The sequence below is a fragment of the Phragmites australis genome, chromosome 3, assembly GCF_958298935.1.
Source record: "Phragmites australis chromosome 3, lpPhrAust1.1, whole genome shotgun sequence".
NCBI classification, from domain to species: Eukaryota; Viridiplantae; Streptophyta; class Magnoliopsida; order Poales; family Poaceae; genus Phragmites; species Phragmites australis.
This window is the reverse complement of record NC_084923.1, coordinates 18,992,896-19,004,138: the sequence shown is the minus strand read 5'-3', so window position 1 is coordinate 19,004,138 and position 11,243 is coordinate 18,992,896. Positions and strand designations below refer to the sequence as shown.

Below are 11,243 nucleotides of genomic sequence, written 5' to 3'. Positions count from 1 at the left end.
AGTACATGTCCAACTAATAGATCTGAAGTGATGACGATAATCCAGCACTTTTGTAAGAGGAGCATGATCAATGCGACGTTGTCAAAGTGGAAGAACCGAGGGTCCCAGGCGCGAAAACCGCCATTCCCTTCCTTTGGCAGCCTGCGTTGTCGCCGTCTGGCCTGCCGAGTCCGGGAAAGGAGAAGGAGGCAGCCACGCAAACGCAAGGGCCCCCCAGCCCCACCACCCCGTGTCCACCGCGACCAAAGCAATTAAAAAGCCGGAGGAGGAAGAGGAGAAGAGGAGGCGGGGGGAATCGGAAGCGACCACAGAGCGGAAGCAAGTTCGCTTCGGCCGCGTGCACCAATCCCCAATCTCCTCCCCGCTCCGTCTCTCTCGTCGCGGAGATTCGGCCCCGCCGATGGACCAGCTCGTCAACTTCATCATCCGCCCGCCCAGGTGAGCTCCCTGTGCCCTCCCCGTTCCCGCCTCCGCCGCGCCGCCACTGTTCGGTCGGTGTGGGTTCGGATCTGGGCCCCGCCGGCTCGGGGCTACTCCGGTTGGGCTGGTGGCCTGATGCGGCCTGGCTCTGACCCTCTTGGGGTTGGTTCGCTCGGTCGGGTTGTACGGCCCCGGCAGTCGAATCGGATTCGCTGGTGGTTGTCCGCGGGTTGTGCTCGCGGCCGCGTAATTCAGGTGGAGTCGTGGTTGTTTTTAGGTTTAGGCGTGGTATTGGTAGTGGTAGTGTGTATGTTTGATGCTTGCAATTCGGTTCGTTGGAGCTGTCAGAGTTTGGTGCCGCTCAGAGCGCCGTGTGTGGGTTGTTGAATTAGAATGCCTACTTGTTCGTTGTTGATAATTGCTGAGAAACGAGAGGCAATTCATAATTGTTCGTTGAACTTGGTGAGGCTGAAATAGTCTAGCGATCCAACTTAATTTGTCACCTGTGATTTCTCAGCATTGCAAACTTGCTGACCTTCGGTCCAGCCTTACCAGAATTTCATTTACATGTACATTTAGCATCAAGAACATGCATGTGAGCCTGGCATAGTTGTGAATAAGCTGAGCTCGTCATATGCTTGTTCCTCATTGTTATTGGAGTCACTGACTGTCTGCTACTTTGTTGCACGACAGAGCTGACTACAGTCCAAACGATGATCTATTGGAGCAGAAGTTTATGCTGAAGGGAAGATGGTTTCAGAGGAAGGACTTGGAGGTTATATGTTTTATATATTCATGCTTGCCATGTTCTCTACTTCAAAATTGGGAGCATCTTACCTCTATCGTAAACAGCAAAATCTGTTAGATGAACACCAAAGATGTTGCAAATGCAAGACTAACTTGGGATCTCATACGTTATATGTGGCTTTTCAGATGGTCAGGAGTAATTTTGTATACATTTTTGAGGGGATTAGAAAATGTATGAATTCACACATTACAATAGTACAGAGATGTGTAGGTATAGATATAGATATCCATATGAAAATTTTCTTATTTGCTTGTATACTCAGTAAATTAGTTGACTGATCTTTGATTGAGTTGTGTGTTTTGATTCAGTGGAAAGTGATTTTCCAATTTCCTTTAAGATGGAAGTTAATGTGTGCCCATTTAATTTATATACATTATATTGGTCATTGGTGGATGAGAAATTTACGTGAGAGTTACTTTCATTGTTCTATCTGCTATTTAAACGCCTCATAATGCCCATCACATCTTTGAGTATTTCTCTTGCTGGCATTCAGTTGCTTCAGGATAAAGTTGGGTTCCACAGTTAACTATGACTCAATGATTAAATATGTGCAGTATTTCTTTTCAGGTCATGAATGGTCAGGGCAAGAAATTGAAGTGTAGTCACTACAGACCTGTTGTGATCCCTGAAGGAAAAAATCTTCCTTGTGTCATATACTGTCATGGAAACAGGTAAGCGCATATTACCTAATTGTTTACTGTACATTGGTTTTTCAGTTCTGGCAAAATGCCTTTCCACCTATAACGAAGATAAAGCTCAGTCCTTACATATATTTGTTTTGATATTTTATTCTGTTATGTTGGCATTAATTGATCTGCATTATTTATTTTCCAGTGGATGCAGAGCTGATGCTAGTGAAGCCGCTATTATTCTTCTACCATCAAACATTACAGTCTTTACGCTGGACTTTTCAGGGTCTGGACTCTCTGAAGGAGATCATGTCACATTAGGCTGGAATGAAGTGAGTTCTTCTTGTCCTTATAGAAGATAATGACAAAACCTGTTCTTTTTCCAAACCTTCAGTTTGCCTGTATAATTTTTGCATTTAACATTAGTGAAAATGTGGTTAGGCAACTTGAGAAATGAATATTATGAAATAATTTTGTACTTTTTTATGTTTTCATTCAGAAGTAAAATAATCTGGAATAACATCATGACTATCAAATGGGTGGTTAATGTCCCAATGAAATGTAAATGATTGCATAAAAGATTAATCAATGCTATAGAGCATTTTTAAAATGGAATCGTTCCTTGTTTATACTATAGAGCATTTTTAAAATGATATAGAGTATCTGATTGTCTAGCATGTTGCTGTATGCTAATGGAAACCTCCCTTGTTCCCTTTGTCCCTCTGTTGGGATAAACAACACCGAGAGGATAGCCGGGCGGTGTCAGCTGCTAGGGGAAGGATTAGATTATAGATTGGGGAGACTTAGATGAATTATTCTCTTGCTTGATTACAAAAGATGGCAGTCGTGTGCTTTATATAGGCCTAACTAACAACTTGACTAACAAACTCTAGATAGGATAAGAGCTTAACAAACCAATAGATATACTAACTAATCTATTCTAACCTCCCCAATAGATATACTAACTAATCTATTCTAACCTCCCCGATCGCGTGCTACAGTAACGCGGTACTGTTTGGGGGGCGCGAACAGTAATTCCTGCACATAATAGATGAAGTCCTTCTGCTGCCATGGTGCTTCTTGTGCCATGCAATTTGTTATTCGAATTGATTTGTTTAGAGATTAGTTTGGTAGGAGTTGGAATTGAATTAGAATTGTATTTTCCCCTCTGTATAAAGGGGCAGCCAGCATATCCTTGTAATTAAGTAAAGAAGAATTAATCTAAAAGTCTCCCTAATCTATAGTCTAATCCCTCCCTTAGCAGCCGACGCCACCCGGCTATCCTCCCGGTGGATGTTTATCCTCTTAATGACCCTAGGATCATAACACTCACTCTTCTGTTTTGAATCAGCTGTCGTAGTTGCGACATATTTTCACCAAGGAAACAGTCTTTTGCATGGAGGCACCTAAATGAATGGTTTTGTTGCTATCAAAAGCACCCTGTCGATGTAATCTATTTTGTTTTACAGAGGGAAGATCTGAAGGCTGTGGTTAATTATCTACGGACAGATGGGAATGTATCTTGCATTGGTTTGTGGGGTCGCTCAATGGGTGCTGTCACAAGGTATGTTCTTTATGTTTTAATGAATATGTCATGAATGAGTAAATTAGGATAGCAGTGTTCAGTTTAATACAGTAATAGGATTTATGATATTCCAAGATTGATCCAGTAATTAGCGATTGGAAATATAAGTTTACTTCCGTTCTTCTTTACTTGACTTCCTAGAAACCGCGTTGTCGAACTCTCCAAAGTTTGACCACATATATGTTGAAACTGCATAGATTTGTTATATGAAAATTGCATCATTAGATTTGCTGTTAGAAATGCTTTCGTATTATATTTTTATTATTATATCATAGCGTAAAGTTTAAAAAAAGCATTGGTCAAAGTCATATATCGAAGACCATGAAAAGTCAAAAACATCAAGTAAAAAAGAACGGAGGTGGTAGATGTGTTGTGGCTGGGTCACGCCAGCTTAGTCTGTGGTGTGGAAAGATCAACTTGTTCTTTTTAAACATTTTGTAATTGTCATTTATCATCCTTTAATGCATTTATATGTCATAATATTGCTTGTGTGCCCTGCCCCCTGTGTGTTTGCGTGCTCACAAACCCTGCCATTCATCCTTAAATTCATTATTATCTCTAATTTATCCTTATCCACCCTTTTACTCTTAATTTTATGGTTTTCAGTCTAATGTATGGAGCGGAGGATCCATCAATTGCTGGAATGGTTCTTGATAGCCCATTCTCCAACTTGGTTGACTTGATGATGGAGCTAGTGGATACATACAAATACCCACTGCCAAAATTCACAGTAAGCATCATTTGATGATAGGGACTGGGTTGTTCTGTCTTGGCCCAGGCACTCATGGTATTTAATGTGTAGTTTCGCTTCAGTATGTGTTAGTGCTACCATGTATCCATCTCCTACATAAATAAACACCTTATGATACCACTTCTATGAATGATATATATACTTGAACCTCCAATTGGGTCTGTGCATGACCTGTACAATCTCAGACTCCATTTGTATGCCCTTTTATCAACTAGTATTAGTTCCAGTGATGCATGACCTGCTACTGTTCACTATCCTGTTTACTCCTTAGATTCAGAGTTCGTGAGTTCTGGCTTTGGTAATTACATTTGTACATCAGTTTCTGTTGACTTTTAGACTACCTTTGTTCTTAAATAGATGTCGTTATAGAATGTGTGTAGTCAAACTTTAAAAACTTTGACCACTATTACACACAAAACTATTAGGATTTGGAACATGAAAATGACACTGGTGGATTTGTCATGAAAAATACTTTCATATCATCAATTTTTTTATCAACTTTTAGTAAGTAGTTATGAAAAGTAATGGTCAAACGTGCTTGTTGAAGACCGTGTCGATGACCTAAGCAACAAGTAAAAAAAGAATGGTGGTAGTATTAATTTTATTTTGTTTTATATATATGCTTATCCATGCGTAGCTTTTTTGCAAACTTCCAGACAGTAGATTACATCTTATTTGTCGTGGCCCTTCTGTTTGTTGTTTAGGTCAAAATTGCAATACAACATATGCGAAGGATTGTCAAGAGAAAAGCCAACTTTGACATCATGGATCTTGATACCATTCAGGTTTATTATCATCTGAAGTTATATACTTGTATTAAATGTTGATGTTGCATTGGGTTTTGGGCAAGGTTTAGTGATCTGCTCTCAATGGGCTAGATTACACCGACAATTTTCCAGTTTTACCATTGAATTTACTTAGTTTTTTATTTAAAAATATTTTTCAAATAATACTTTATTTCAGTTTAAGTTTTCCTACATTGTTTCATAGACTATTTAGGTCAGTACTTAGTATGTTGTACTTTATTCTTTTTTTTTGTTTTAACTTGTTGTATTTGAGTTTACAGTTTTTGGTTCTCTGCTCTTTCACAAATAATGTTAGTTGCTATGAGCTGCTAAGAGATTTCTCGTGCCATTTTTTTTGTTGTTCTCCTAAACAGTAGAGTCCTAGACTGCTAGGTTGGCATCATAAGTGCATTTTCTTTCACCAACTGCTTACTACACTTAGTAAACATTAGCAGGCAAGTCAACGGGGGAACTACGCAAGCCTTTTCTCTTTCAGAAAATAAGTGCATTTTCTTTCACCAGCTGTCAACTACACTATTCAAGCTTATTTGATAATGCTGCTACACATCATTGGTATACATATCTCTGGCTCTGTTTTGATGACACGCTAATATGTATCTACTACCTGAAATGTAACATTGCAGGTAGCAAAACGATGTTTTGTTCCTGCTTTGTTTGGGCATGCAACTGAGGATGATTTTATACTTCCCCATCATTCAGACAAAATCTATGAATCGTATGTTGTAAGTTTCCATCTTCCCTCCAACGTGGAACACAGATGACCTTTGTATGTCAAGTTATTAACATATTGTTGTTCCAAATGCATCTGCAGGGTGACAAAAACATCATAAAATTTGACGGGGACCACAATTCACCACGTCCTCAGTTTTACTTTGACTCGATCACGATATTTTTCCATAATGTGCTAAACCCTCCTGAAGTCCCTGATGATCATTATTTCCTGACACCACATGGCAGCCTTGGTCAGGTAGCGCAGAACAATGCTCCTTAAAAGCTTATTGAATCATGTTGGCTTTACTTACCTTAGGTTCTCCTGATAGGGTCATTGGGATACACAACACGACATAGAATATAGGTTTGCTGATTCACCTACAGGTATGATTTGAAACTTTTATCTTCTCATAGATTTGGTATGCCAATTGCCAATCATGGCAAGAACTTGTGTGTTTTTCAGGGACAGCCCATGCAACTACCACAGAAGGTGCCATTGCGCAGTTGCGTTCTAGAAGGCTCATGAGCAGAATGGAGGTTGGTGTTTCAATTGGTTGACACTAATGATTTCTTAAATAAGCACTATTGTGCAAATCCAAATATTATCAACTAATTTATTCCCTCCATTTTCAAATACTTCAATCAAATGTGCATAACTAGGCAATCACTCTTTGGATAAAGTGTGACCAGAATGCCCCTCAATAACATCTGAAAAATAGATAATGGGGTGGAGAAGTGGAGGGGATGGCTAAAATCTGGGAAATATGCCTTGGGAACTACAAAGTGCCAAATATTGTGAATACAGCTTTTGGTTAGAAGTGTCAAGCATTTGAAAACAAAGATAGCCTATGTTTGTCCTAGCGTACTGTTATCTCTTTCATGGGGCAGCAAACTTAGTTTTGGCTTATTAAAATTGTTTTGCAGGTCCCATCTGGTGCCACCACAGAAGACAGGACTGACAGAACTGAGGTATTTCTTGGTGCTATTTTTTACTTCTTTTAGGATAAAATGTTATTTCTTTCGTAACCATTTCCTACCCGATCGTCCTCTGCTTGGCTATGGCTTCTCATAGCGGTGTGAAAGCAAATCTCCCTTCAGTAATCTTACAGCCATTGCACAGTTTGGGTATAGATATAACATGCCCAAACACCAATCTCCATATCTTGCTGACCTTTCCTAATATATCACCTGTCTTAACCGTAGCAAAGTTCCACTTTCTTTGTAATTTTTACCTCTGTATCTGTACTGTGTATTCTTCTCTGATTGGCCTAAACTTGATATGTTCAGAGGACCATGCACTTGAGCTGTCGTCATTTTACTGTATGAAGTATAAATCGTATGATGAGTATTTGGTGCACTTGATCAGAGATTTCAACTGTAATATAGAATTTTAGCCCATATGATTTGGACACTGGTATACCAAGTGCATCAGGTTCAAGAATGTGCAGGGGTTAGCGATACAATTGTGCATTGTCATTACGGCATACCTGTAGTCTGTAGCAAACGATAATGTTTATACTACAGTTGCATGGTATCAGAATGCATCAATCAAGCTCTATACCAAATGATACCTTGCTGGACTAAAGAATAGGAGATGCTGCACTCTCACTTTTTATACCTTAGTCTTTGTGCAGTACATTCTTTAGCTCTACCTCAGAGTAGATATTTTTCTCTTAGTTTCATGTATATTGCTGATAAATTTCAGTGCAAGTGCTTCAATCTGTACGGATGAAATGCTAATCTTAGCAAGCTTACCGAAGATTGCACCCATTGAGCTTGACCCTTCAGATTTGTACCGGTTGCTGTTTGAACAGGGAATGGATAGTGACGTTGGCCCATCCTCATCTAGTGTATCTACTGCTACTCCTCCCAATGGCCGCAATGGAAGGCTGCTCACTCCAACCTCTGATGATGGAGAGTATGTGGAGTACTCATTTGATAGCTTATCCGATATGCCTTACACCGAGGAAGATGAAGACAGAGTAAGTTATTCCTTCAATTTTCTCTAACGTTTCAGGGTCATAATTTGGCAAACCGAGCAATAGCTCGGTTGGTAGAGCCTCCAATTGAGAGGTCACCCATCCGGGCTCGAATTTGGGTGCTCGCAGGTCGTGTGAGTACCTCCCTAAAGGATTCGGAACTCCCCTCTCCAAAGACAAAGCCAAGGGGACGTCTTCTCCCTGATATCGAGTTTTATATATATATATAACGATCCCAACGATCACAGGAGTCAGGGTCGACAACACGTTCCACGACCCTGGGACACCGTCCTAATTTGAGGGTCGGGATCGAACAAGTTCGACGTCCCCTTTTTGGCTAGGTTGCTGCCCCGTTGCTGCAGGTTCATGAGCTCCAGCTCGAGGTTCTCCGGTGAAGGGAGGAGAAGGGGAAGTCGAGAGGGGGCACAACAGAGGTTGAATGGGGTGTGTGGCGCGTCGGCTTTGGGACAACGTGAGGCAGCCCTGCAGCGAAGGATTAAACATGGAATGTGTGCTGGCAGCTTCAAGGGCAAGGGGAGGCGATGCGACAGTGAAGGATTGAGGAGGCGGTGCTGCGCCGTCGAAGGAGAGAGAACAGGAAGGGGAAAGAAAGCAGTGGTTAGATGGGAAGGCAAGTTAAGGTGGTGGTGGCCTGGTGAGCTGGATGGGCCATCAAATAGCAGCCCAACTTGTCATCTAGTCCCATTTATTTTCTTCTTTTCTTATGTCCTTTGAAGCATGGGATGCATTTGGTTGAGGTTCTGGTCACGTGTGGATGATGTGCATCAACCCCATGTTTCGTCCCGGGTCATTGACCTGGATTCTTCAGGGTCAAGCACCACATTGCAAATTGTCATCTCGATGAGGTATACCCCTTAGTACCCTATTTTTGTCAGGGGTCGACCTGCGTCTGTGACGCCATTCCTTATCCCGATCAACCCAGATTTCTGGTGACTATAGGTTGTAGAAGGCGTTGGGAGGTTTAGACCTGATAGTGATTAGTTTTGATGAATTGAATGTAAGAAATCCGGGTTTAATGTGATGAAAGGAAGATAGGAAACAAGCTTGATAGAGATTAGTTTTGATTAATTGAATGTAAGAAAGCCGGGTTTAATGTGATGAAAGGAAGATAGGGAACAAACTTGACCTGGTAACAGTAAGTTCTTACTAATCTTGAATTGAGCTATGATAGTACACTTCTTGACAAGGACTTTATTGGTGCAAGTGAGCACTCCAATTTAAAATGGGGATGTCAACACCATAAGCTTGACTGACCTGTCCGAAATGTGGGAAACTTTGATTGCTGTTTTACTGCCCTCCATATCTCATGCATTTTATGCAAATCAATATCTTAGGGGGCTACAGTTTACAAGGATGAATGTGAATGTATATTGAATGTACTTCTATTTCCTAGGCTTTATCTTTATGGGTCTAAGCTTATCAATGTTGAATCTCTTTTTTCTTGTGCTGAAATGCAGATGCTGATGCAAGCAATTATTGAGTCCCTGAGGGACTTTGAGCAGTCAAATACAAAAAATGCGCAATCGGCTGCATCTGATGATGCATCCAAGGAAAATAATGTCGTCAAAGATTGCAATGGTGTAACTGGTGCGACAGTGGAGCCGGATACATCCTCTGTGTCGGTATGTGCCACTGATGCTCCTGGCGAGCATATATCAGTCTGCAACAGTGAAGCAAAAGCAGCTGAAGTGCTAAGTGCAGATAGCCAAGATGTGAATCGGGCGGCTTCTGTCAATGCTTCTGGCTCTTCAGAGCCCCAGGCGTCAACAAAGATCAATGGAAAGCCTGCCTCGGTAGAACCCCCGAAATCAACTCAGAACGTCAATGGAGAGGATGGCACAAGAGCAACTCTGGTAGTTCAAAAGAACCGGACCGGTGGCCTGATAGATGGATTGACACACAAATGGGGTTCCTTCTTCAAGAACAATGACTGAGACACTGAGACGAGCAAAACTACACGATGACTCCCTTGACAATACGTGTTCCAGTTTGTTAATAGTCATAGAGTTGCCTTCGGCTGATGTCCAGCTTGATTGGTTTTACATGTAAAATGGAAAGGAAATACTGTACGAGCGTTTTCAGGATGTTCGTGTGTACATATAGAACTAAGAATTGTAGCGATCCCATTGATTGTGTATTGTCTCAACACTACTTACAAGCCCTTATTCTTGCTAATGTATTGTGATATAATTGGAAAGCCGATTATTTGGGAACCCCCCCCCCCACCCGACAAAAAAACTTGATACTTTTTAACCAGGTTTGGTCAAACTTTTAAAATTTTGACTATCAATAACCAATAAAAAGTTTTGTTTGGAAATATGAAAATCATATGTATAGATTTATTTTTAAAAATACTTTCATAATGTTATAATTTCATAAATATATTCTAATAGGAAAAATAATTGTGGTGAAATTGAAGACTTTGTCACGTCGAAAACGTAGTATTCTTTATTAGAGGGAGTAGTTGTGTTCGTGATTTTTTTGGAAGACCACTTTCTCCGTGAAGGGGTGCGCTTCGCAATGTGCGTTTAAATTCTTTTGTAAAAATTTGGGTTGGTGTCCGCCGGCCTGACGACGCCGTGCCTGCAGGCACGATGAAAACGGAAATAAAACGGTTGGGAAAACTGCTAATTGTTTTTATTTTTACATTTTCTTAAAAAAGAAAAACAAAAATGGTAGGAACTCAGAAATATCAGCCTATTGAAAATGAATCCTAATAGAAACACGTTAGCATTAGTCGGACCGATAATTTAAATTAGAAACACCGACATATATAACTATAATTTCAAGAACCGACGTAACATATAATTAATTCACACCAACAAATATAGACCATGTAATAATATATGTTTTAAATGAAAAATAACCACTATATTATAACTTGAATACTCGATTCAATACACAGTCACACTAAGACTAAAGTTAGAGACAACAGAGACGTCTGAGCTCAGATGATATCGGCAGATCGGTAGCCAATTTAGACTGCGCCAATAAGTATATGAATGAAGTTTAGGATAAATGGATGTTTGGACTTAGCTTGTGGGTTGTATTGTGATTTGTGAAGTTTAATCTTAATTGAAAAAAATAAAAATCCTAACGAGAATTTTTGATTAAAAATAAGATACCGATAATATGATCCGAAAAACAGTAAAATTGTTTTTATCTTATTTCCGTGCAAGTCGTAAAAATCCGAAACGGTCAGAAAAAATATAAAAAACGGATCGGATCGGGTTTTCATCACTGACAAGGCGCTCGTACTGCAGGCGTGCATCCTAGCGGTATCCGGGGTAGTAACGGAGGGGAATGAGATGGATCACCGCCCCGATGGTTCGCGGTGCAGCGCGCCGTCTAGCTCCGACGAGGTAAGAGTACGTAGAGCGTCTAGCTACTCGCCGACACGTCGCGAGACACCGGGGCAGTGGCTGGTGCCCTCGAGCGCTTCCACGTCTTCTCCGGCAGGCGGCGCGAGGCGTGAAGGGTGCGCTAGCTCCGCGTTGTCTACGAGTCCGCCGTCCGCTTGCACGCGTTCGGCC

General features: G+C 40.9%; 1 protein-coding gene across 1 annotated transcript; it reads left to right on the top strand.

Annotated features, from left to right (window-relative positions):
• The first annotated feature begins 212 nt into the window (after positions 1 to 212).
• Positions 213 to 9,923, top strand: LOC133912547 (uncharacterized). Its single transcript, XM_062355351.1, has 14 exons — positions 213 to 438; positions 1,114 to 1,195; positions 1,796 to 1,899; positions 2,063 to 2,189; positions 3,327 to 3,421; positions 4,049 to 4,172; positions 4,898 to 4,978; positions 5,623 to 5,721; positions 5,811 to 5,966; positions 6,040 to 6,094; positions 6,174 to 6,247; positions 6,635 to 6,679; positions 7,525 to 7,692; positions 9,168 to 9,923. The coding sequence occupies exons 1-14, from the start codon at positions 401 to 403 to the stop codon at positions 9,642 to 9,644; spliced, it is 1,725 nt and encodes a 574-aa protein (XP_062211335.1). The 5' UTR covers positions 213 to 400; the 3' UTR covers positions 9,645 to 9,923.
• Positions 9,924 to 11,243: the final 1,320 nt, after the last annotated feature.